A 27,751-nucleotide genomic window follows, 5' to 3' on the forward strand; every position below is an offset into this window, starting at 1 on the left:
AGCCTTAGTTATATCCATTGTGATCATTTTTGACATAAACTATTAATTTTAAAAGTGTGGCGGCGGCACAATGCTTTTTCTTGATATCACGGCGCTTTTCCCATCAAGCTGGATACTAAAATGCAACAAGTTTTTTCTGTCGTAACTTCAAGGCAGAAAAAGGTCCCTAACTACTTCAGAATAAAATATAATCTGACCCCAAAATAACGAGGAGATACAGGCAACTCTGTGTTCCAGCCATTCGGGTAACAGAAATTCACCCTCACAGAATTTATGTGAGGGGGGGGTGGAGTAAAGAAATAAAAGCAATTTTTCTTGCAACTTACTTTTTTGAAACATGCGCGCATATTCTCGTTACAGATGATTATGTTACAGACCGTATTCTTGGATTCCATCGCCCCCAAACCCCTGCAAGACACAGTCACCTATCATGAGAGATGAGCAAAATCGTGCTCAAAGATAGATTTTAAGTGACATTTTATTGGTGGAAAGAGCATGGTCGACAGGTTTAGTGAGGACGTTCTAGAGTTTAGAACTAACACAGCAGATGATCAAGACGGCAGAATTCCAATTTCCTTCACATTTCACAAGATATTAAGTGCTGCCAGATTATTTTAAACCAGGAAAATTAATTGGGTGCAAACAGAATAAAGCTGTGATAGTGTTTTCAGATCTGTTTGGTTGTCATCTGGGATTGCTGTTTAAAACAAATTTTGTAATCGAGATGTTCCTGTAAATTGTTGCAATATTACTAGATATTTGTTTTTGTTCTCTTAAGACGGAAGCTACAATCAGCTATGATTAAAGATGACATTATTTTCTGGCTGATAAGAGTTCTGGAGGACTCTGATTCTTTATCGGATTACACTTTGGAATATTCTGTTGCACTGTTGATGAACCTCTGCCTACGGACCCAAGGTATGGTGTAACAGCTATAATATGGCAATAAGCTTTCCTACCTGCACCATCTTGCAATTAGAAAAACGCATTTGATGGGATTGATATTGTATACTGATAAAAGATGTATAGTTTCCCTTGAAGCTTAACAACATTGCCCCATGAGAAGAGGCACGGGAGGTGGGCAAGGTCCGAAAGGAATATTTTTCATCTGCATTTACTGTGAAGATATCTGGCATGGATATCAGCTTGCCTGGGTGGCAGAAGGCAAAGAGTGGCAATAAAGAGGGCCTTTTCTGCTTGGCAGGTTGGTTATCAGGTCAGGTCGGGGGGAGTTCTCCCCACCAAGGGTACCATGTAATCCCATGCTACCTGCTCCATGGTCGGATAGTCGGCGACTAAACTGTCTCCCCCACCTGGTTTGCCAGTTGAGGAGGGGGCTGTGGACCCCCAGCAGGACCAAAAACAAGACCTGTCAAAGGGTGAGCTCCTAGCGAGCCAACGGCCATCCACACTTCTGTAGAGGTTTGATCACTGTCGTACAGAGCATTGTAAGGCACTGTGCCCATTGATGTTTTCAACAATGATGATGATAATGCCAGTGACTAGCGGAGTTCCGCAGGGCTCGGTGCTGGGGCCCCTGCTCTTCATGGTGTATATTAAGGATTTGGATGAAGGGATTGAAGGCTTTATGGCCAAGTTTGCAAATGATACGAAAATAGGTGGAGGGGCAGGTAGTGTAGAGGAAGCAGAGACTGCTGAAGGATGTAGATAGGTTGGGAGAATGGGCAGCGAAGTGTCAGATGGAATATAGTGTAGCAAAGTGTGGAGTCATGCATTTTGATAGTAGGAATAAAGGAGTAGATTATTCTCTAAATGGGGAGAGATTCCAGAAATCGGAGGTGCAAAGGGACTTTCTGGTGCAGGATTCCCATAAAGTTAATCTGCAAGTCGAATTGGTAGTAAAGAAAGCAAACGCAATGCTAGCATTTCAAGAGGACTTGTATACAAAAATAGGGATATAATGCTGAGGTTCAATAAGTCGCTGGTCAGGCTCTATTTGGAATATTGGGAACAATTTTGGGCTCCATATCTGAGGAATGATGTGCTTGCTCTGGAGAAGGTCCAGAGGAGGTTTACAAGAATTATCCTATGAATGAATAAGTTAACATATGATGAGCATTTGACGGCACTGGGCCTGTACTCACTGGAGTTTAGATGAATGAGGGGGGACCTCATTGCATACAGAATAGTGAAAGGCTTAGATAGAGTGGATGTAGAGCAGATGTCTCCACTAGTGGGAGAGTCTAGGACTAGAGGTCATAGCCCCAGAATTAAAGGACGTTCTTTTAGGAAGGAGATGAGGAGGAATTTCTTTAGTCAGAGGGTGGTGAACCTGTGGAATTCTTTGCCACAGAAGGCTATGGAGGCCGTCGGTGGATATATTTGAGGCAGAGATAGATAGATTTTTGATTAGTACGGGTGACAGAGGTTATGAGGTTAAGACAGGAGAATGGGGTTAGGAGGGAGAGATGGATTAGCCATGATTAAATGGCCGAATAGACTTGATAGGCCAAATGGCCTAATTCTACTCCTGTCACTTATGATTTTATGATGTTATGATGAACATGGAGGCTAAGGATTCATGGACGTGATAGTGATGTCTTGATGAGTGTCCACATTGCTGAAGAGGAGGAGCTAGAGATCGTAAAATTCATTAAGGTAGAAAAATCCCCAGGACGTGATCAAGCAAATCCGAGGACATTGTGAGAAGCTTAGGAATAAATTGTAGAGTCCCTGGCAGAGATACTGGTATTGTTGATAGCCACGGATGAGGTGCTGTTAGACTGGAGGGTGGCCAATGTTGTGCCCCTATTTGAGAAAGGCTGCAAGGAAAAGCCTGGGAACTGTTGATCAGTGAGCTGAATATCATTTGTTATTGGAGGAGATTCTGAGAGACAGAATCTACAAACATTTAGAAAGGTAAGGACTGATTACGGACAGTGAGAGTGACTTTGTGTGTGTGAAATCATATCTCACCAATTGGCTGAATTTTTTGAAAAGGTGATCAAGAAGATAGTGTTAAATGTTGGCTACGTTGACAAGGTACCTCTATGTTTGGCTGGTCTGGAGCATTAGATCGCATGGAATCCATGGAGAGCTAGCCTATTGGATATAAAGTTAGCTTGATATAGCAGACAGAGTGTGGTGATGAGGGGTTTCAGGCTGGTGACCGACGACAAGTTTTGTGTCACTGGAATTGGTGCTCCATCCACTGGTATTCTCATATTTACAGATGATTTTCAGGAGAATGTAGGTGGCATGGTTAGTAAGTGTGCAGATGACACTAAAATTGGTGTTATACTTCACAGTGAGGAAGGTTATTTACGATTACAACGAGATCTTGATTACTGGGTTAGTGGGCCAAGCAATGGCAGATTGGATTTAATTCTGATAACTCCAGTATCTAAAAGTATTTTGCAGGACCAGCTAGGGCAGGACTTGCACAGAAGGTCCCTGGAGAGTGTGGTAGAACACAGAGTCTGAGGAGTGGAGGCACCCAGTTCCATAAAGGTAACCACACGGTAGATGGAGTGGTGAAGAAGGTGTTTGGCATGCCTGTCTTTATTGGTTAGGATATTGAGTACAGGAAGATAGACACAAAATGCTGGAGTAACTCCAGGAGTAACAGTGGGACAGGCAGCATCTCTGGAGAGAAGGAATGGGTGACATTTCGGGTCGAGACCCTTCTTCAGACTGAAGAAGAGGTACTCTATCATTTTGTGTCTACCTTCGATTTAAACCAGCATCTGCAGTTCTTTCCTACACCTATTGAGTACAGGAGTTGAGTTACCACTGTACAGGATGTTGATAAGGCCATGTTTGGCGTATTGTGTACAGTTCTGGTCAACTTAATATAGGAAGAATGTCATCAAAAAGGAAAAGGTGTAAATATGATTTTAAAAGGATGTTACTGGCTCTGGAGGGTTTGAGTTATAAGGAGAGGACTTCCCTCCTGGGATAAATAAAGTTCTATCATATCGTATAGGCTGAAACTTTATTTCTCCTGGGCAGTAGAAGCTGAGGAGTGACATTATAGAGGCTTATAAAATTATGAAGGGTATAGATAAGTTGAATAGTCAGTCTTTTCCCCAGGGTGGGGGAGTCTAAAACTAGAGGCCATGGGTTTAAGATGAGAGGGGAACGTTGTAAAAGGGATCTGAGGGACATCATTATCTCACAGAAGGTGGTGCATGCATGGAACGAGCAGCCAGATGAAGTGGTTGAGGCAGGTTAGGGTCTAAGGTCCAACGTCATGTCCGTGAACTTGTTCAGCAGTTTGCCGTGCCTCATCGGCGGCTCGACCACGTTCATTTGGATATCATGGGTCCGCTGCCTCCGTCCCGGGGCGTCACGCATCTCCTCACGGTGGTGGATCGTTTCATGCGGTGGCCGGAAGCTGTCCCGCTGACCAACACCTCTGCCGTGTCCTGTGCCCGTGCCCTGGCCGCCCATTGGATTGCCCATTTCGGTGTGCCTGTGGACATCTCCTCGGACCGGGGGCCTCAGTTCACCTCTGAGTTGTGGTCGGCTATGGCCCGCCTGTTGGGGGTTCAGCTTCACCATACCATAGCGTACCAGCCCCAATCCTACGCTCAAGACACAGCTCACTGGGCCGGAGTGGATGGACAAGTTATCGTGGGTTTTGCTGGGGATTCGGACTGCCCCGAAAGAGGACTTGGCTTCCTATGCTTACGGTTTGAGGGGATTTCATTCCAGCGGCGCGTGGGTCGCAGGAGCCGCCCTCCTCTCTGTTGGTCTGTTTACGGGAGAAGGTGGGCACGTTTGCTCCGGTACCGATGTCTCGCCATGGGTGATGCCTTCCCATGTTCCAGCTGCTCTCCAGGACTGTTCCTTTGCGTCCCTGCACAGTGACACGTATCCCACGCCGCTGCAGCAGCCATACGAGGGGCCCTTCCGGGTGCTGCAGCGGGTACTTACAACTTTTGCTTTGGACATGGGGGGACGGCATGAGACTGTGTCGGTGGCTCGGTTGAAGCCTGCCCATATTGACCTGAGTCAACCCATGTTGGTGGCCCAGCCTCGTCGTCGGGGGCGTCCGCGATCCCACCCGCTCCCGCCTTCACCTTCCTCGGGGAGTCCCCTATGGGGGGGGGGGGGTGGGTGCACGAGGTCTGGCCGCCTTGTTCATCTAACCTTTCAGTTTCGTGCCTCCGGTTCTGGGGGGGGGGGGGGAAGTCTTGTGGTGCCACCCGGTGGTTAGGCCACTTACTATGCAAACCCTCGGCAGTCGGGGGTAGGTTCACGTGACTGGGAGTTGTCACCAGGTTTAGGGGTGTGCCCTAGTATAAATAATGAAGACATAAAGAGACTGCAGACGCTGGAATATTGACCAAAACAGAAATTGGTGGGGGAGCTCAGCGCGTCAAGCAGCATCTGCCGAGGAAAAGGACAGACAATGTTTTGACCAGAACCCTTCTTCAGACTGAACTTCCTCCAGCTGAATTCCTCCAGCACATTGTGTTTTGTAAGAGGTATCTTTCACCATGTTGTATCCTGATAGGATTTGCAAAATGGTATGGTCTCCCCTGAATAAAAAATCATTGATGGCATGGGTCAGCATTGTAAGTACTGACTTCCATCCAGTCCCCCACTTTGCAAATGATTTGCTATTTTGTCTAGAATGGTGTGCAGATCTGTGAACTTTCATGTCATAAGCAATTGACACTTACAGGCGTACTCTCCCAGAAATAAATATTCCAAACACCAACCAAGGAGCACTCACAAAGAGTTGCCAGTCACACCCAGAAAATGGGATAATCTCACAAGACCCAAAACATCACCTATTCATGTTCATCATGGATGCTGCCTGGCCCACTGAGTTAATCCAGCGTTTTGTGCCTATCCTTGCTAAACCAGGACCTGTAGTTTCTTGTTTCCACAATGGGACAAACTCGCATTGTTAAGAGAGGGAATATGGAAATTTATTTAAGTGGTTTTTGTGTGATATGCACATTTATAATTCTGTTCTTAATCCAATGTGGACTATCGAGCTAGTGAAAAAAAATCTTAATTAATTTAACAATTGACTATTACTGATATGAACAGCTAAGTTATTTATCTGGTGACATCAGTTAGATCCAGCAAGCTGCTGAGGTTTTATCATTTTAAAGATAATCTAGTTGCTGTGAGACTTCTATAACTACACCACCTAGAAATGGAATAGAGCCGAACAGCTTTGCTCAACTATTTCTTCTGTGCTTTACCTCAAGCCAAGGATGTTTGTTGGAGAAGACCATGAAATAGAAACATAGAAATAGGTGCAGGAGTAGGCCATCCGGCCCCTTGAGTCAGCACCACCATTCAACACCACTATTCATAGCTGATCATCCAGAATCAGTAGCCCATTCCTGCTTTCTCCCTAAATCCCTTGATTCCGTTAGCCCTATGATCTCTATCCAACTCTCTCTTGAAAACCTTCATGTTGGCAGTTACTTTGCATTTCACTGAAGACAAATTTCTATTCCTGTGGTATTTCTATATTAGTTTTAAAGATTCTAAAATCATTTTATCCTTTTGATTACGTCAAGCAAAAACAAATATTGCCATATTTGAGATGAAATGTCAAACTCTACATTTGACCTAGGCTATATTTTTCAGCTGCTTACTAAGTAATAAATGAAAGATTATTTCTATAAGTATCTCAGGTCTGAAGGAATTTTTTTTAACTGCTTTTCAGGTAAACGGAAATGTGTAGAAGATGGCAAACGAGTGTTGAAAGTGTTGTCTGATCTTTTGGGTCATGATAATTATGAGGTAATGGCTCTAAATATGTGATACAAAGCTCCATGTCAACTTGGATTGTGGAATCAATGTAATTGATATGTGTTTATTTTGACTTAGACAAAAAATGCTGGAGAAACTTAGCGGGTGAGGCAGCATCTATGGAGCGAAGGAAATAGGCAACGTTTCGGATCGAAACCCTTCCTCAGACTGTCTGAAGAAGTCTTGAGTTCCATAGATGCATGAGTTCCATGTGTTTCTCCAGCATTTTTGTCTACCTTCGATTTTCCAGCATCTACAGTTCCTTCTTAAACATTGTGTTTATCCTGACACTGTTTGAGGGCAGTGCTGATGTCCAGTTGCTTTCTCTTTAAAACTATTGCTGATGAAGTGCCTGAACAGGCTAATTGTTGTGGAAAGTTCCTCATAAACGCCCCAATTGTTGCACTTGTAGGGATGCAAGATTATCAAAATGTGAATAACTAGTAGCTTTTTACCTTGTTGTTGAAGGATGCATTATGATCATTCTGAAATAATTATTGCTCCTCTAATCTGGGATTCTTCATCAGACGTCTCCAAATTATATGTTGCTTGGTGCTTTAACATTTAAAGACTGCGTTATTTTTCAAATTTTTGTAATACAAATCTATGATTTTAAAAACACGTAAAATTTATTTAATGCACCCTTACAATTACCAAGTAATTATTTTAAAAAGTTGTTTTTCATATTTTGTAAAACATATCCAGCTTCATCCGGCTCGGTGTTGGGGCCGCAACTGTTTATCATATATATTAATGATTTGGAAGAGGGAATTAGGAGCAAAACTAGCAAGTTTGCAGATGACACAAAGCTGGGTGGCAGTGTGAACTGTGAAGAGGATGTTAGGAGGTTGCAGGGTGACCTGGACACGTTGAGTGAGTGGGCAGATGTAGTATAATATAGATAAATGTGAGGTTATCCACTTTGGTGGCAAAAACAAGGTGGCAGATTATTATCTCAATGGGGTTAGGTTAGATAAGGGGGAGGTACAGCGAGACCTGGGTGTCCTTGTACACCGGTCACTGAAAGTTGGTGTGCAGGTACAGCAGGCAGTGAAGAAAGCTAATGGAATGTTAGCCTTCATAACAAGAGGATTTCAGTATAGGAGTAGAGAGGTTCTTCTGCAGTTGTATAGGGCTCTGGTAAGACCACATCTGGGGTATTGCATACAGTTTTGGTCTCCTAATTTGAGGAAGGACATCCTTGTGATTGAGGCAGTGCAGCGTAGGCTCACGAAATTGATCCCTGGAATGGCGGGACTGTCATATGAGGAAAGATTGAAAAGACTTGGCTTGTATTCACTGGAGTTTAGCAAGATGAAGGGGGATCTTATGGAAACATATAAAATTATAAAAGGACTGGACAACCTAGATGCAGGAAAAATGTTCCCAATGTTGGGCGAGTCCAGAACCAGGGGGCACAGTCTTAGAATAAAGGGGAGGCCATTTAATACTAAGGTGAGAAAAAACGTTTTCACCCAGAGAGTTGTGAATTTATGGAATTCCCTGCCACAGAGGGCAGTGGAGGCCAAATCACTGGATGGATTTAAGCGGGTTAGATAGAGCTCTAGGGGCTAGTGGAATCAAGGGATATGGGGAGAAGGCAGGCACGGGTTATTAATTGGGGACAATCAGCCATGATCGCAATGAATGGCAGTACTTGCTCGAAGGGCCGAATGGCCTCCTCCTGCACCTATTTTCTATGTTTCTCTGTTTCGTTGACTGACTGCCATTTGCTGCTTTCAGATAAGGCCATATGTGAATGGGGCCTTGTACAGCATTCTTGCCATTCCTTCGTTACGCGAGGAGGCAAGAGCAATGGTAAGTACGGTTATGGACGGAGTGATGAAAAGAAGAGATCTCTTCATTAATATTATTTGCTTTGATTTCATTATGCAACTTTTCCAAAATTATTATAGGGCATGGAAGAAATTCTACAGTGTTTTATCAAAGAGGGGAACACTGAGATGAACAGACAGCTTGAGTTTATTATAAAGCAACTTAATTCAGGTTGGTATTGAAGCAAAGGCATGCAGATTAATTATTTTCCTCAATGCCCTTGGTAATCAATAATGTGTATTAGGCATTCTCAAAGTTTCTAATGGTTTTGTACCTGGGAACTGTCCGTAGCCCCATCTTTAATTAAAACAGAAACAAACAATTTCAGTGAAGGATAATTCATGTGAACATTTATTTATTGTCTTCCCCCATGTACATACAATGGTACTGAATCAGAATATCCTGAAAGAAGCCTATAGGTTCAAATAGGTTCAAATTGGAACGACAGCTGCAGCAAGATGGTGTGAAGCAGGTATGGGCTGGAATGCGAAAGATCACGGGCATGAAGCAGAACGGTGGTACACTGCCTGATGGTGAACAGGGTCTGGCTGATGATCTGAATAGATTCTTCAACAGATTCGACGGCTCCACACCACCCCAGCCTCCCCCACCTGGTCTGCTGACCATTGCTGCTTCCTCTCCACCTCCCATCCCTCTCTCCATCACTCCTGTGATGTCACCTGTACGGAGTCCCCTCTTTCCACCTCCCACTCCACCGGCAGCCCCACCCATGACTCTTTATACTGCTCAGGTCAAGGTGATGCTGGACAGACTGAAGCCAGGGAAGGCAGTGGGGCCTGATGACATCAGCCCAAGGCTACTGAAGACTTGCTCTTCAGAGCTGTGTGGTATTCTAACACACCTGTTCAACCTGAGCTTACGTCTACAGAGGGTTCCAAGGCTGTGGAAAACATCTTGCCTGGTACCTGTTCCAAAGAAGACCCATCCCACTCTCTACAATGACTACAGACCAGTAGCGCTCACTTCTCACATAATGAAGACATTTGAGAGACTTGTCCTTTCCTACATCAGGACTAGTGTGTCAAATCACATGGATCCTTTACAGTTTGCATATCAGCCTAACATCAGTGTCGATGATGCCCTCATTTACATGCTGCAGAGGGTGTACACACATTTGGACACTACTGATGCATCTGTAAGGATTACTTTTTTTGACTTTTCAAGCGCCTTCAACACTATTCAGCCCCGACTGCTAGGGGAGAAGATGGAGAAGATGAAAGTGGATCCATCACTGGTACTGTGGTGTTTGGATTACCTTTCCCTCAGACCACAGTACGTGCGCCTACAGAACAGTGTCTCGGGCACCATCTTGAGCAGCACAGGGGCTCCACAAGGAACTGTGCTGGCTCCGTTCCTGTTTACCATCTACACAGCGGATCTCCAATGGAACACCAACAGCTGCTTTTTGCAGAAGTTTTCGGATGATACAGCTGTTGTCGGCCTCATTAAAGGGGGCAATGAGGAGGAATACAGGGACATTATAAGTAACTTTGTGGAGTGGAGCGCACACAATAATCTCCATCTCAACACCAAAAAAACAAAGGAGATAGTGGTGGACTTTAGGAGGGGGAGGAGGAGGACTCAAGCAACGCCGATCACCATTAAGGGCACTGAGGTGGAGGTGGTTGCTAATCACAGGTACCTTGGGGTGCAGCTTGACAGTGAGCTGAACTGGAAGTGTCATATGGAGGCGGTGTACAGGAGGGGACAAAGCCGACTGTATTTTTTAAGGAGGCTGAGGTCTTTTAATATCTGCCAACCCCTACTGTGCAGTGTCTACCATTCAGTGGTGGCCAGTGCTCTGTTCTTTGCTGTGGCCTGTTGGGGAGATGGCGCCCGTATAGCGGATAAAAACAGATTGGACAAACTAATCAGGAAGGCCGGCTCAGTGGTCGGGGCTGAGCAACGAACGGTCCAGCAGGTGGCAGAGGCCAGAACTCTAAATAAACTAGGTTCCATAATGACAAACCCCACTCACCCACTCCATGCCCTGAAGGTGATCAAGAGCAGCATCTTCAGCCAGAGGCTGATTGCACCAATGTGCAAAACGGAGAGATACAGGAAGTCCTGTTTACCAGCTGCTATAAGACTTTATAATGAGCATAAATAACTGCACTTTTTTTAAATTAATTGTATTTTAACCTGTATTTTAACGTATTTTAACTTGTTATGTATGAAAGCGTGGTGTTATGTTTGTCTTGAAGCTGTCGTGGCACTGTAATTTCCTGAAAAGGATTATTAAAGGAATAATCTAATCTAATCTAATCTATCCCACTTTCAATGGCTGGTTTGGACATATTAGGTTTGGAGTGAATAGAGAAAGCCAGCACAGGTTTGTGCATTGCAAATCTTGACTAACTTACTGCTTAGTGTTTTCAATAAAGTAACGGAGGGAAATATATTGCATGGTATATATATAAAGTTCCAAAAGCCATTTAATAATGCGCCAAATAACAGCCTTGTCTTCAATAAGTGGGCTGTAACCTTGAATAAAAAATTGGCTTAGAAATTAGAAACCGTGTCAGGTTTTAGGCCTGGGCTGGAGGGAGGTTCCCCAGCTGATCATCCAGAGTCAGTGCCCCGTTCCTGCTGTTTCCCCATATCCCTTGATTCCGTGAGCCTTAAGAGCTACATCTAACTCTCTCTTGAACATTTCCAGTGAATTGGCCCCAACTGCCTTCTGTGGCAGAGAATTCCACAGATTCACAACTCTCTGGCTGAAAAAGTTTTTCCTCATCTCTGCCCTAAATGGTTTACCCCTTACTCTTAAACTGTGATCCCTGGTTCTGGATTCCCCCCAACATTGGGAACATTGTTCCTGCATCTACCCTGTCCAATCCCTTAAGAGTTTTATATGTTTCTATAAGATTCCCTCTCATCTTTCTAAATTCTAGTGAATACATGCCCAGTTGACCCATTCTTTCATCATATGTCAGTCCCGCCATCCCGGGAATTAATTTGGTGAACCTATGCTGCACTCCCTCAATAGCAAGAATGTTGTAACCAGCCTTTGATTTTGTGATCTAGCAGAGGAGAGGTTTGAATCAGATTCTGATGATGAAGAGGAAGATGATGATGAAGTAGGTGCAGTTTTTTTGCTAGAGATTGGTTACAATTTTAAAAACTCTGACTTAATGTTTCAAAATATATACTTTTAAAATAAATACTTACAAAATAAATACTTTAAAAATAAATAAATACATTAATAAACTTGCTGTAGTCTATATGGTTTTTCATTTGTCATTGTGATTTTTGTGTGATTAATCTATGTGATTTTTTGTTTTCCTATCTTACATTGAGAAAAATGTGCAGGACTAGAAGAAGCTGACAAATTGTTAGCTGTTAACAGTGAGCTCCCTGCATTCCCTGTTGGTGACTGGATGACATCTGGTCTTGCCTGATTTCCCTCCCCAGTGGCAACTCTCAGCCCAGAAACGTCAACAAAGTTTCCACGTTGTAATGGGACAATGGGGATGCAAAGCTAGAACAGGCTGCAAACATTTAAATGTTTTGGTAGTCTAATGACTGGGTTGCTTGTCAACCCTATAAAGGACCCTGTATAATTTGTGAAATTCTATAACATCAGTTGAGTATTAACATTATCAATTGTAAAACATTTCAAATCAAAAATACTAACTTTTATTTAAAACTTGCATAAGTCCCTCACAATCATCCCCCACCAAGGGAATCTAGAAGACTGCAGCTCCTTGGCAAAGGAAACTGCCCAAGTTGCAAATCGTGGGCTCCGGGAACAGACTTCTATCAGAATTTGGTTAAAAAAAACAGCAAACATTTGGCTGAAACCAAGACATATCGAAATAAAAGTTATATTTACCACTGTTGACATTTCTTCCCACAATCCTTTTTTTCAGCCAATCAACTCAATTTGTTTTTAAAAGGTCTCCGGTTTGATCAAACTGGCTAAAATAAAGACATAGTGAGTTCTAACATACATTGAGGAAGCCTCTGATGATTTTTGCTGCAGTCTGAATGTATTAATGTACACACACTTTTCTGGATTATGTGCAAGTGAAAAATAGTTGTAACCTCCATTTTGCCATTAGCCTGTTTAATTAATCAAACAAATGTTAATGGTTTTACAAAGGTGGAATGAAAAATATATATAATTGAATACTTTCTGAACTATTCATCATTTACTGCTCCTCCAAGAAATTAACAAAACATTTCCTATTTTAGAATGGTAATTTCCCTGTCTCTGTTTAATTTGTTGCCATTAATTGATTCATGATGTAAAGTGTTCAACACTCCAAATATTATAGTGCATTTATTTACTTTAATCTCTAAAAGATTCAACTGGTGTAATAAGTGAAGAAGCACTAAAATGTATAACATGGTTTATTTGTGTAATTCAATGCGAGGATGACCCAGATGCGATGGAAGCTGACTTGGACAAGGCTGAGATATTGAAACCTCAGCCTGGAGAGTTATCAGGAGAAAGGCTACTGACGGCTGAGTACCTTGGGGTGGGTGTTCATTGTCAGACATCTGGACACACTGTAAGTTGAATACTGAAGACTATTGTCAAATATTTACGGTGTAGGTAATTATTGCATCAATAAAAAAAATTAAAAGAAAGGAAGATTTGTATTTCCAGAGTAGATTTCACAACCTCTGGAGTTGCTAAAACACATTGCTCTCAGTGATGTACTTTTGTAGCAAGATTGGGGGAAAAAACAAGAAATCCTTGTACAGCTAAGTCCCCGAAATGGGAAAAAGCTGAGTAAGATTCTGCAAAGATTTTTGCGCTATTGTGTACCATTTTGGCGTAGTTCCTTGATCTCACAGACAGACAAACGACAAGACTTTTAGTATTATATAGATTTAATGGTAACGTTTTTGGACATTTCTGCCAAGAAAACACTCTTGCAATAATGTTTTTTATTTTGTTTTTTATTATTTTGTACAGGTGACAGAGATTATGGGGAGGCAGGAGAATGGGGTTAGGAGGGAGAGATAGATCAGCTATGATTGAATAGCGGAGTAGACTTGATGGGCCGAATGGCCTAATTCTTCTCCTATCACTTATGATGTTATGAAGACAATGTACAACTAGCAAAAAAATTCTGCCATAAAGATACTTTCAGCTGTTTTGACTCCGTTTATAAATAAACCATCAAAAACCATTTAGGAAACTGAATCTGAAGACGTTAAATGTTATAACAATTTGGTATAGCAAACATCTTATGAATGTTTAAAATCATTGAATATAGTTTCATTATCTGGATAAATACAGTTCTCCCGATTTTTTTTTTTGTCTGTATTTGGGTACTAGTTGGGAAGTTACATGTATGTGCCCTGTAAAGGAAGGGTGTAGAGGGATGTGAACCAAATGTCGACAAATGGTACTGATCCAGGATACCATCTTGGTCGGCATGGACAAGGACATAAACAGTTATAATATGAAAATGTGCACATTCTGTTTGTCATTCCATTTTCTATTATTTTACAGATAATGACAAACACAATGAGGGCTAAAAGAAAGCTAGTGGGACCTTTGAAAGAAAGTATTGATGAGCCCCTCCGCCGACCAGTCACCCCAGGCATGCACAGGTTGGGTTATGTACCGTAAGTATTCTGAAAACTATCCAATTTTTAATAAAATAAAGAATCATAAAGCTTCTTTTCAGGTTAGCTTTGCCAGAAGGCCCAATTAAAATTTATAATTCATAGTACAACAAACTTTCTGTGTCTGTTTTAAAGTAGAATATGTGAGTCGCTCTTTTGTGATGATTAATATTTGACACAAGATAAATAGTTTGTCCTCTCAATTATGCAATTATATGATTCATGGCACATGACCACTGATATGTATTGTATGAAATACTCTGAATGGAACAGTTATTGAAATTATTTATACTGAAGGAAACAGCCAGAAATGGAAACCAAAATATAAGTGAAAATTATATGAAAGAAAAATGTCATGGAATAAAGGATAATGTAACATGCAAGAAGCATATAGAGCCTGATATGAATAGAGGAGTTGTGTCAGTGCTTCCACACCTCAAATTTTTTTTTCCTGAAATAGAATTCCAAATTACCTGGAATTTGATGGTATTTCCCGGCCAGATAAGCCTTCCCCAACTGCGCATGTGCGACTGCCGCCCCAACTGCACACGCACGGATACCGGGCCCACTGCGCACACGCGGGGTCGGCGTCCCTACCCTGTCACCGGCGCCATTTTCAATTGCAACGCGGCTGACGGACCTCCCCCAACTGCGCGGGCCTGATGGTCGTAAATATACAGGCACATACTTTTTTTTCCCCGCAATCATCCCGCGGGCCTGATTGGACCCATTGGTGTCTCCCCGCCCATGCGCACTGGGCCCGGATTCCGCGCGTGCACAGTTGAGGAAGGCTTACCGGGCCAGGAAATTTCCCGAAATGATTTCACTTCCCTAAAATTACCCGAAGACAACCAGAATTTCCCGAATTTCAGGTAATTTCCTTCAAAGTGGAAACACTGAGTTGTGTAGTTTCTGTTACATTGAATGTTTCTTCAAATGTTTTATTGAGCATTCATTTTTATTTATGCAGCAGATTTATTTGTTCTGCACAGTTTACTTTCAACTGACTTTGTAGGTTGGGAATTGCTCTGGAAAAACACGAAAGTAGATGTCCCAGTACAGAGAGCGACCTGTATTCACAGCAAAACTCTCGGCCACCTACTCGAAGTGGGAACCGAACAAGTGATTCTGAGTTTGGTGCTTCACCTATTGGTAAGTTTAAAAACGACTTAACTGAATATTTTTTATCATTCATGAGACTGGGCCCATTGCTAACAAGGTTAGCAATCATTTCCTAGGTCTGGTTTTCCTTAATAAGATGATAATGAGTCCAAAAAACCATCCCCCCATATCTCTCCTTTCGGAGGTTGACAAAAATGCTGGAGAAACTCAGCGGGTGAGGCAGCATCTGTGGAGCGAAGGAAATAGGCAAAGTTTTGGGTCGACTCCCCTTCAGACTCCCCTTTCGGCTTGACCTTTCATTCCTCCTCTCTTCTTATCCAACACCCTTTAATCTCCTTTTTACCTCTAGCCTTTGTAGTTAACTAAACCCATCAGCCAAACACCCATCCTAACCTGTATCCACCGATCATTTGTCAGGCATTGCCTCACCCCCACCTCTCGTTTTCCAGTTTTCTCCACCCTAATCCTTTAGTCTGAACAAGGTTCCTGACCCGAACGTCACCTGTCCATTCCCTCCACAAATGCTGCCTGACCCACTGAGTTCTTACAGAATTTGTTCTTTACTCGAGATTCCAGATCTCCATGATCATATTGATCAGCCATGATCATATCGAATGGCGGTGCAGGCTCGAAGGGCCGAATGGCCTACTCCTGCACCTATTTTCTACGTTTCTATGTTTCTATGCAGTCTTGTGTCTTCATGCTAATAAGTCCTTCACAACAGTATCCACAAAAACTCACACTTCCCCCCTTCCCTTTATAAGCCCTCCATATTTCTGCCCTTCATCTCCCCCTCTGACCACTGCCATGTCATTCTGAGCAATGGAGTAGTATATCTTTATTGTCATTTTCCTGAGTACTCACATACCCAGAGGAAACAAAAAAACGTTGCTCAACCAGTGTCCATTCAGTGTGCAGTAAAAAATAAAAATAAATAAAAATACATATATCATGAACAAATTAAACACTCTACTCTCTACTAAACATCAACAGGCGTTCCGATCGGCAGCGGCACGACAGTGGCTCTGCTGCAGTGTGTCCAGGTTGGTGGTTGGTGCGCGATACTTTGGCAGGGGGCAAAGTCCGTTTATCAGTCTTATAGCCTGCGGGAAGAAGCTGAGGAGCATCCTGCTGGTTTTGCAGCTAATGCTCCTGTACCTCTTCCCAGATGGCAGGATGGAGAATATGTGATGCGATGGGTGGTAGGGGTCTTTGATGATGGAGATGGCTCTGCTGATACATCTCTTCCTGTATATGTCCAGCAGGAAAGGGAGTGGAGCACCAATAATCCTGCTGGCGGTCTTCACAATCCTGTCTAGTTGGTGCCGTTCGTACGCCTTGCAGCTCCCGAACCAGGAAGTGATGCCGTAGGTTAATGTGCTCTCGATTGTCCCCCTATAAAAAGTTCGTAGGTGTGTAGTGGGGAGACCTGCTTTCCGTAGTCTTCGGAGAGGGTGTAGTCGCTGCTGGGCTCTCTTGACCAGTGCTGTGGTGTTGGTCGTGGACGTCAGGTCATCTGACAGGTGGAGTCCTAGGAACTTCACGCTGCTGACCCTTTCCACATCAGCTCCATCGATGTGCAGAGGTGTATGGTGTTGTTTTCCCGCCTTCCTGAAGTCAACCACCATCTCCTTAGTTTTTCCCACGTTGAGAATGAGGTTGTGGGATTTGCACCATCCTGTGAGCAGCTCCACCTCCATCCTGTACGCCGACTCATCATTGTCACTGATGAGACCCACCACTGTTGTGTCATCAGCGAACTTGTTGATGAAGTTGTTGTTGAGTCTAGCAGTACAGTCGTGTGTAAGCAGACTAAACAGCAGGGGGCTTAGGACACAGCCTTGGGGCGAGCCAGTGCTCACGGCAATGGTTTTTGATGTCCTACTGCCCACCCTGACTGTCTGCTGCCGTTGCGATAGAAAGTTCAGGACCCAGTTACATGTGCCAGCATCAACCCCCAATAGCTCCAACTTCTCCACCAGCTGCTGCGGAATGATTGTGTTAAAAGCAGAGCTGAAGTCTATGAAGAGGATCCTGGCAGTGATCACAGTTAGTGAGGTGATATTGGGATGGCTTTGTGAGTTGTTCAATGGCATCTTGTATATTGAACTGCTTTGTCTTGGATGATACCATGCTTGGTTACTGTCGGACATACATTCATCTAATGCTGCTAATCTTGAAAACAGTGAAAAAGCTTCAAAAAGTGAATCACTGGCTGCAGAATGTCCAGCCTGTGATCAGTTCCTTTAGCCATGCTATTGTTGGGGTTAATGTGGCCAGTGATAATGGTCCTCTTCCAGCTTATTGATAAAAGGTAGATTGCCAAATTGTAATGTCATTTGTCTATTGTCTATTCAGTGTTATAGGGGGGTGATGTTGGTGATGGCCATTGCTTGGTGCTTTGGTGGAACACATACATTTCTATTTATCCATTTAAAACCAGATGTCCAGTTTTTATTGTTTGAAAATAAGGACTGATTCATTCTCTCTGTAGCTAACAATAGGGCTGTATATGCTAATCATTGGTGAATATATTATGACCTTCTGATGAAGGAAAGGTTAATTATGGAACACCTGATTGCAGAATAGAACATCACGTAGTGCAGCATAGGAACAGTCCATTCGGCCCACAATGTTTGTGCCAAATAGGATGGCAAGTTATTGAGCACCTGAAGACCTCTTGGCTCAGTGTCTATGACCATCAACCAACCGCAACGGCTGTCTTGTGTGTTGATTACGACAAGCCCGATTAACCGTAGCTTCACTTGGACTTCCTAACGCCACAATGTCAATGGCACATTCCAGTTTGGTACAAGTCTGTGAGGAGGTCTGGAGCTACCTTGCCTTGGCAGAGGACAAACTAAGCATCAGTGACGAGATCATTTCTCGGAGCTGCCTGATAACACCAGTTATGGTACCTCCATCATTTTGGTAATGATTGCTAGCAGACCATGAGGATCATGTATTACTGTATTACTGAATTGTCCTGCATTTTATGGAAAAGATATACCAGGGTCATATTTTTTGGCATAAATAGATCTGTTCTATTTACATTTAACCAATACTAACACACAAATGCTACACACCACTATTATCTATAATCCAGTCCGGGTTTTTAATAATTTCGGCACCATTCATACTAACGGCTCCTGACACAAGTAGCCAGTCGTGATGCAGACACAGTGATGCCAACATGCTGTGTAACTATTATATGCTAATAAACCTGTTGGATCTTTACTTTGAGTGTCAGTTGCTCTACAGCAGCTGAATGCCACTAATATTCTACACTGAAACAGCTTGGCTGAAAGCACGGCTAATTTTGGTGCATGTCTTCAGTACTCCAACCAGGACATGATTCAAACCGTTCGCCTTTGCTGTTTTCAATGCATTCAGCCATTTCTGGTGAGATGAATCAAATTTAATGATGGGCTGGAGGGTGCAATGATAGTAGATAGATTGGTGTTGTTATTAATACAGGTCCATCACCGATATTCAGGCAACTGGTAGTCTGGCACTTCCTTTCATCCAAACAAAATTATGAGAGTACACTTGAAATTCCCCAGAAAATTTGGCCCCTAGGCCGTCTGAGACGGGCGATCTCAGCCTCATTGGGACTTCCACGACCGATCAGCGGGTCGACTTTGGCCCCTGCGGCTGTGGCTCTGGAACTGGCTGGAGCAGCAGATCCGTTCCCATAGCCGATTTCAACAGCCAACTTTGCGGGCGGATGTCTCAGCCCCTCGATGGCGTAGGTGGACTGTTCCAGTATCGTTTGACTCCTCTCGGAGGCCGTGGTCCGGCAAAATGGATAATTCAGAAAGGCTCTGGAACCAAGGGTGCTGGAAAATCAGTGGTGGACCTGTACTTATTTGATATCTCAATATCTCTCCAGATACTCAGTTGATACTAATGACAAGTGCTTTTTGTACAATGCACGGGCAGCTCGAAAAAGTTAAACCCCAATTTTCCGACCTCATGACAGATACGTTTATTAAAGATGCATATTGACACCCTTATATCTACAAAAAAAGCACAGCTTCTGGCTGAAGGTGGTTAAATACACCATTGTCTGGTGTTCTGCATTTAGTTTGTGGGCACCAGCATCGCTGCAGATGACAATACTCATGTCGTCTTCAGCTCCCTGTAACTGGTAAACTGCCTAACACCATTCTTGACTGGGCGGGATAGGACTACAGAACTTCTTTACTGAAATGCTGATTGTGGAATAGTGTTTAGCACAAACTTTGTTCTATTTTGTACTTTCAAGATGGGAATTCCTTTTTGGTTGAAATTGTTGTTGCTCTTGATATGTCCTTATTTAATTCTTATTATGCTCTGTAATAGTGTTTTTATATAATGCAATGCCATTTTGTAGACAACCAGTACAAAGTCCCAGCATTAGAAAACTTTCTGAGCATAAACGTAGTTATAACGATGAGCAAGGAAGAATCATGAAGGATCACGTACATTAATATTTGCATAACCCATTGATTCTCAACCAATAAGCCATGACTGCCATGTATGGGTTGTTAATCGAGACCAACAGCTGACCACGAGAGAGATGGACTATCCCCTGAATCCCTGTCTCCTCAAACTCAGCCTGGGCCATGTGAACACAGATAGAAATCTGTCTGATAATGGGCCTCGCGAGTTTAACCTACAATTTGAAAAGGAGAAGGTGAAATCGGATGTGTCGGTATTACAGCTGAGCAAAGGGCATGAGGAGGAGCTGGCAGAGATTGACTGGAAAAGGGGCTTTAGTAGGAATGATGGTAGAGCAGCAATGGCAGGAATTTCTGCGGATAATTCGGAAGATGCAGGATCATTTCATTCCAAAGAGGAAGAAAGATTCCAGTGGGAAAATAAGATGAACATGGCTGACAAGGGTGATCAAGGACAACATAAAAGCAAAAGAGAAGGCATATAACATTGCAAAGATTAGTAGGAAGCCAGAGGATTGGGATGTTTTTAAAGAACAACAGAGAGTAACTAAAAAAATACAGAGAGAAAAGATGAAGTACGAAGCTTAGTTAGCCAATAATATGAAAGAGGATAGCAAGAGTTTCTATGGATATATGCAGATGATACTAAGATAGGTGGTGTTGTGGATAATTAAGTCGATTTTCAAAGTCTACAGAGAAAATCCAGTAAACAACATCCGTTGACTTTCCTATCCTGCTATTTACTTCCTCAAAGAATTCCAACAGTTTTAGTTTTGTTTATTTTAGCGATACAGATTTTAGGAAACAGGCCCTTTGACCTCCAAATCCGCACCGACCAACAATCACCCTATACGTTAGTTCTATCCTACGCTCTAGGGACAATTTACAGAAGCCTACAAACCTGAAGATAGACTCAAAATGCTGGAGTAAATCAGCAGGACAGGCTGCATATCTGGAGAGAAGGAATGGGTGACGTTTATGGTCAAGACTCTTCATTAGACTGAGAGTCAAGGGAGAAGGAGACTAGAGATATGGAAGGGTAAGGTGTGAAAATGACAGAGCTAGAGAGCAGGAGGAATCACAGAAGGGGAGCAGCGACAGAGGGTGAGGCAGAACTCTTGTCGGAGAGAGCAGGAGAAGTTTCAAAGTATGCATACCTTGAGAAGATTTTGCAGTGGAGCAGGCGTGCAACCCTGCATATCTTTGGAATGTGGGAGGAAGCCAGAGCACCCGGAGATAACCTACAGTCACAGAGAGATGTGCAAACTCCATTGACACAGCACCCATAGTCAGGATTGAACCTGGGTCTCTGTCACTGTAATGCAGCAAATCTACTGCTGCACCACTGTCACCCAGTGTCAAACAAGATCTCCCCTTCACAAAACCATGCTGTCTTTGGCCTATTTTATCATGTGCTCGGAAATCTGATCTTTAATATTAGACTGTAAAGTCTTGTCAACCACTGAAGTCAGACTAACTGTCCTATAGTTCTCCCTGATAGAGACAAAGTGGTGGAGTAACTCACTGGGTCAGGCAGCATCCCGAGAGAAAAAGGAAGGGGAATGTTTTAGGTCAGGACCCTATTTCTGGTATTCTACTGTTGATGCGTTTTACTTATGATTGTATAAATTGCTGAGGCCAGGTTAGATCAGAGATCAGAGAATTTAGCTGGAACTAAAATATCTAATGTCAATGTTTTATGGAAATATTATTTTCTTCTATAGGCTTTGATCACAATACATCAATTAGTAATAGTGATCAGGAGCTTGTAGCCACTTCATGTTCAGTCGATATGCGGTCACCTGGAAAATTGCATAGAGAATCTATCAGGTAAGAAGACATTGTGAATAGTAAAATGGGAAAATATATAGTCAGAAAATAATTATGAAGATTGATTAAAAATATAAATACTTGTATTTCAACTAATTATTTAATATATGCATCCTTCAGAGAGTTAATTGTTGCACACATAATTATATTTTAAATCAAGTACACTGCATAACATTTTGCAGTTTTATCTCTCTCTCTCTCTCTCTTATTATTTTGAATCCAGCCTTCAAATGTTTCCCTGATAGTCTACAACCAGTGCTATAGCAGTAGAATAGATTATTTGCCTTTGTTTCATGTTAAACATTGCTTAGGTGAATCACAAATAAATTCTGAAGGGACCAGGAAGGTATTTCATGTCCCATACATCAGCACCACCCTGATTTTATTTCCATTTATGTTAAAAACATGAGAAATATAAGAAAGAGAACCATCTAGCTTCACATAATTTCTCTGCCATTCGTGCGTTGATGGAGCATCATCTGCATCTACTTTTAACTCAATTATATTCTCAGATTCCTACAGTGTCCAAATATCTATCATTCTTATCCTTAAATGTACCGAGATACTCTGAGGCAGAAATTTTAAAATCTCTGATTAAAGAATTCTTTCCTCATCTAAATTCTCAATGGCCATTTCATCACCCTTGCTGTTCTCATTCTGTCCTTTACAACTAGAGGTAGCACATGTTGGCATTGACCCCATCAAACCCTTGCAGAATATATGATGTCAAGAAAACCAGATATCTGTTCCTTCATGCTCAAATTGCATCCACTCTTGATGGTAAGGATGAAAGTGCCTGAGTTATGGCATGTTTAGTTGCTTAGTAGTGCTGCACAAATCATCATTACATTAATGACTGTACTTTATTTCTTCCATATTACTTTCCTCTAGATGTTTTGGTGAAAAACTCTTCCTATTATTACATCCAATGTCTAAAATATTTTGATTATCATTTCTAATTTCCAGTTTCTGCTACATTTTACCTTTGTGTCAAATGTGGAATGTACAGGGATAGTCTTGCACATCTTTATGCAAACAATGTATTTCACTGTACCCGGTACACATGACAAAAACCATTGAATACATTTGATAAAAATAAATTGTTATGAATATTTTCCATTTGTTCAGCAGTTTAACAATAACAAATGACGAAGAGTAGCTGTGCAATGATGAAAAAACAAGCCTTATGTCAAATAAATTAAATGAAGGTTTAATTGGCAGGTGTTACCTAACCCTATAATTTGTTACATGTAATATTTTATCTTTTATTAATCCTTAATTTTCTATCTTCTAGGCAAAAGGATTACATTGCTGCATTTAACAGTAGGCCCAAGATTCCAAGGACTCCAGATACAACTATAAGTCCACGTAGAGTCAAAACTCCAACAATTGTCCCTCAGTTTTCTCAATCTGGCCCTCAACAAACAAGTCGTCCAACTTCTGCTGGGTCCTCTCACATGAGCAGCCTAAGTAAGTGACTAAAACCAGGGAAGCTGAAGCTTGCTCTGTATTCTCAATCTTCCCATCAAAAAGGTTCAGCAATAACATCTCACGATGCTGTTGGTATAGGTTAGAATATGAATGAATTAGCCAGATTCACTCTGTTGGTAGGGGATAGTCTTCTCTGTGCTTCAAACTCGAGTCCCTGCTTCTTGCGATGGTTGGCCCCAGGTTGGCGCTGCCGATGTCTCAGGCTGCTGCCCTTTTATACTACTTTTCTTTCCATCTTCTAATTCCCTTTGTTCTATGCCAAGAACTCTGAAGTCAATCATTTCAAGTTGTCATTCCTCCATGGGTTGAATAAACTAAACACATCTTCGTTCCTTATCAGGGTAGAGCGTTCTTAATTCTGTTGCCTGTTCATATTTCCTTCTCATTATACAGTTGTTTTGAAAAATGTCCGTTCTGTATACCTTATCTTCACAAGGCCAGACTGCATAGCCATGAAATTATCTTCAGCTCTGTTCCCACCAGATGTCTATCGCCTGACTGTTTTCACTGCTTCTTTGTCCTCCTGGTCTCATCATTTATCTCTGATTCTCTGTAGCAAGCAACATACTTCTGAAGCCTGTGGTGATCCTTGACATCAAGTCTCTGGCTATCGTTTAAGTTTCTGTATGATTCATTTGGCAGCATTGGTGAATCTGAGTCGTAACATGATAGATTCAAACACAATCTAGGATTTGAGTAAAAATAGTTATGTGGCACACAGCCATGCCCCATCTACACACTTAATGAGGGAGCTCAGTTAAGTAATGGGCTCCAGTTGTGCCTGTAACATCAATGACTTGAGCTTTGATAGATTTAGGCTAAGGTAGTGAAAAAGTTACTTTTATAACAATCAAACAAATTCGCTTCTTAATAAACAGACAACTCACAAACGTTTTGGTAGACCAGTTCAAAACTTTACTTATTATTGGCTGATAGAAGTGGTAAGGTACTCCAGTCAAGTGAGCAATACAGACACTTCACTGTCCTAATTCCACTTCTCCGAACAACAGAATTACATCGTATTATATAGTGTTTTTTTGTCACCTTAGCACATTCCACAAACATTAGTCATGGTCAGAGGTACAGGAAAATAAAGGTTTCTACAGAATGCATCACATCAAAGGCATTTTGTCATATGGTATGATACCTTACATATTAAAGACATTGGCAATTTGTCAATACCCCTTAGATCAATCTAGCTTCCTCTCTCATCACTTACCCCCTCATCACTTCCCCCCTCACAGACATCGACATTTGGTGTAAGGCATTTTACATATTAAAGACATCAGCCATTTGTCAATACCTCTTAGTGAGATCAGTCTACTGGAGAAGAGCCTAATTTGAGACTAAATATAAGCTGTAAGCTAGCCCAGGAACCAATTTAATATCTTCTTATATTTTTAACTTAATTCAGCCTTATCAGTAGGTTTAAGTTAAATCTCTATTGATAACTAAAGAGATATGAGACAAAAGGAGGGAATGTATGATGCTGTCAGATGAATAATTAAAATAAGAGCCAGGCTGAATGTGGTTATTTGAGAAGGCAGTAATATTTCCAGTGGACTTTGGGTCACAATGTGTATACACACTTTTCCATCTAAATATATTAAAGTCTTAGATTTTTCTTAAACAAAAGCATTTGATATGACCTAACTTATTACCCACAACTGCCATAATATACAGTGCATTCAGAAAGTATTCAGACCTTTCATTTTTTCCATATTTTGTTACGTTACAGCCTTATTCTAAAATGGATTAAATTCTTTTTTATTAATCATCAATCTACACAAAATACCCCATAATAAAAATGCTAAAACAGGTGTTTAGACATTTTTGCAAAGTAATTAAAAAGAAATAACCAAAATATCATATTTACATAAGTATTCAGACCCTTTACTCAGTACTTTGTTGAGGCACCTTTGGCAGCGATTACAGCCTCAAGTCTTCATGGGTATGACCCTATAAGCTTGGCACACCTGTATTTGGGTAATTTCTCCCATTCTTCTCTGCTGATCTTCTCAAGCTCTGTCAGGTTGGATGGTGAGCGTCGATGCACAGCTATTTTCAGGTCCCTTCAGTGATGTTCGATCGGGTTCAAGTCCGGGCTCTGGCTGGGCCACTCAAGGACATTCACAGACTTGTCACGAAGCCACTCCTGCGTTATCTTGGCTGTGTGCTTCGGGTCGTTGTAGTGTTGGAAGGTGAACCTCCGTCCCAGTCTGAGGTCCTGAACACTCTGGAGCAGGTTTTCATCAAGGAGCTCTCTGTACTTTGCTCCGTTCATCTTTCCCTCGATCCCGACTAGTCTTCCAGTTCCTGCCGCGGATGCTGCCACCACCATGCTTCACTGTAGGTATGGTAGTAGCCAGGTAATGAGTGGTGCCTGGTTTCCTCCAGACGTGACGCTTGGGATTCAGGCGAAAGAGTACAATCTTGGTTTTATCAGACAAGATAATCTTGTTTCTCAAGCCTTTTGGCAAACTCCAAGCGGGCTGTCATGGTGTCTTTTACTGAGGAGTGGGTTCCGTCTGGCAACTCTACTATAAAGGCCTGATTGGTGGAGTGCTGCAGATATAGTTGTCCTTCTGGAAGGTTGTCCCATCTCCACAGAGGAAGTCTGGAGCTCTGTCAGAGTAACCATCAGGTTCTTGGTCAGCTCCCTGACCAAGGCCCTTCTCCCCCAAGTTGGCCAGGCGGCCATCTTTATGAAGAATCCTGGTGGTTCCAAAGTTCTTCGATTTAGGAATGACGGAGGACTCTGTGTTCTTCGGGACCTGCAATGCTGCAGTAATTGTTTTATACCCTTCCCCAGATCTGTGTCTTCACACAATCCTGTCTCGGAGGTCTATGGACAATGCCTTCGTCTTCATGGCTTGGTTTTTGCTCTGACATGCACTGTCAACTGTGGGACCTTATATAGACAGGCGTGCGCCTTTCTAAATCATGTCCAATCAGTTTAATTTATCACTGGTGGATCCAATCAAGTTGTAGAAACATCTCAAGGATAATCAATGGATTTCTTTTTAAATACTTTGCAAAAATTTCTAAACGCCTGTTTTCCCTTCCTCATTCTGGAGTAATGTGTGTAGATTGATGATGAAAAAAATGAATTTAATCCATTTTAAAATAAACCTGTAACATGACAAAATGTGGAAAAAGTGAAGGGTGTGAATACTTTCTGAATGCACTGTACCACTGACTAAGAACCACTGTTAGCTGCCATGTCCAAGGCAGCCTTGATAAACATATAATGCCTACAGACACTCCTGCCAATCTTCTCATCCTTCCCATTGTGATAGGCAGACCATCTCCTCATACAAGCATCTGCTTTTGACTACGTACAAGATGATTGGGAGGCCATCCAACTATCCAACAACTGGTTGTTTTCTGCTCTTATAATGTGAGGATTTTGTACCACATTTTTGTGGTAATCTCTCTTATTACAAGGAAACTAGTCTGCTTTTTCTTTCTTGCACAACTTTTAAAAATCCTCCTTGTGCATTTCACTCTCTTCAGGTTGCTTTGGGTCATACATCCATTCTCACAAGTAATATATTTCATTTCATAAAGGGTGAAGAATCAAAAGTCAGATTTCTGGATAAAAGATTTCTGCCTGCAGTTAAATTCCATTTGTTTGTTACTTTTGTAGGCAGCCAGTCATTCAGGAAATGACGACACATCTTTCCTCAGGAATCACCTGCTAAAGTTTTCAAAACTTAGCCAACTTCCTATAATGGTTCTGCTTCTCAAAGGCTATCTACAGAGCTCGAGTTGGAAAAATGAGTGGGATTATGCGATAGAAAGGGATCATGCCAGAAACCTTGCGTGTGCTTTTTGTACAACATGACTAAATGAACACTTCAGAAATATAAATAATAATAATTTATTCCTGTGTTTTATTGCAATTTCATTTTTTTTAATTTCATTTTTTTATATAGATGTCTTAGCTTCTGTTTCTGATACTTTAAAACTTGTGCAATGCTTGTTTATAATTTCAATAATTTTGAGCAATCTACTTGTATTTTACCATCTTGCCTTGACAATGAAATAAATAAAAGCCTAATCTGAAAATGTAGCAAAAGAACGTGCACTTGTCTGAAGTAATAGCTTGTGCTAGATTGATTTTAAAATTGATGTGTTTACTTATCTTCAGTGTTTGCATTGTATTTGATGTATCAAAGAAAAATAAAATCTGTTTTTTATAAATGTTCAAATTTATGCTCGTTAAGGAAATCAATAGGAAATGTATTCAATTATCACAGTGACTGTGTACTTATCTAGGGATACTAATTCGAAACATAGAAGAAAACATACTTTATTTCATCAGTGTGAAAGTTTGATGGTCTGGATGTAGTCTTGTGATGTGGCCAGCTTTGCTGTTGATATTACATGGAGCTGTAACAGCTTGTGATGATCACACAAGTTCATCTTCATGTGGAATTGTCCAGATTATGTTAGTAACTCAACATGCTCTCCCAGGTCACACTGATCTCTCCAGTCCAACTAAGCTGAAATCTCTTGAACTGGTTCCAGCAACAAAATATTTTTGGTCATTGAGTTTTTAAGGATGTACCAAGTCATAATTAATACCTGGCAAATATTCTGACATTGAAAACCATTTTGAACGTTTTTATATGTTTTACTTGAATATTCTAACATATAAGTTTTTTTAATACATA

General features: G+C 41.8%; 1 protein-coding gene across 12 annotated transcripts in view; it reads left to right on the forward strand.

Annotated features, from left to right (window-relative positions):
- Positions 1-27,278, forward strand: part of armc9 (armadillo repeat containing 9) — a 90,837-nt gene extending 63,559 nt beyond the window's left edge. For 2 of the 12 annotated variants that reach the window (XM_033031342.1, XM_033031343.1), the window contains exons 16-26: positions 779-918; positions 6,659-6,735; positions 8,488-8,562; positions 8,661-8,751; positions 11,629-11,681; positions 12,981-13,118; positions 14,072-14,187; positions 15,203-15,339; positions 21,476-21,581; positions 22,876-23,051; positions 26,372-26,682. In XM_033031342.1, the coding sequence (XP_032887233.1) occupies positions 779-918; positions 6,659-6,735; positions 8,488-8,562; positions 8,661-8,751; positions 11,629-11,681; positions 12,981-13,118; positions 14,072-14,187; positions 15,203-15,339; positions 21,476-21,581; positions 22,876-23,051; positions 26,372-26,406 (1,144 nt within the window). In that variant the 3' untranslated portion in view covers positions 26,407-26,682. Of the gene's footprint in view, positions 1-778; positions 919-6,658; positions 6,736-8,487; positions 8,563-8,660; positions 8,752-11,628; positions 11,682-12,980; positions 13,119-14,071; positions 14,188-15,202; positions 15,340-21,475; positions 21,582-22,875; positions 23,052-26,371; positions 26,685-26,721 lie in introns of those variants that run through there. The other 10 variants (XM_033031345.1, XM_033031352.1, XM_033031354.1 and 7 more) reach the window with 10 other exon arrangements.
- Positions 27,279-27,751: the final 473 nt, after the last annotated feature.

Source organism: Amblyraja radiata, chromosome 13 (genome assembly GCF_010909765.2).
Source record: "Amblyraja radiata isolate CabotCenter1 chromosome 13, sAmbRad1.1.pri, whole genome shotgun sequence".
Taxonomy (NCBI): Eukaryota; Metazoa; Chordata; class Chondrichthyes; order Rajiformes; family Rajidae; genus Amblyraja; species Amblyraja radiata.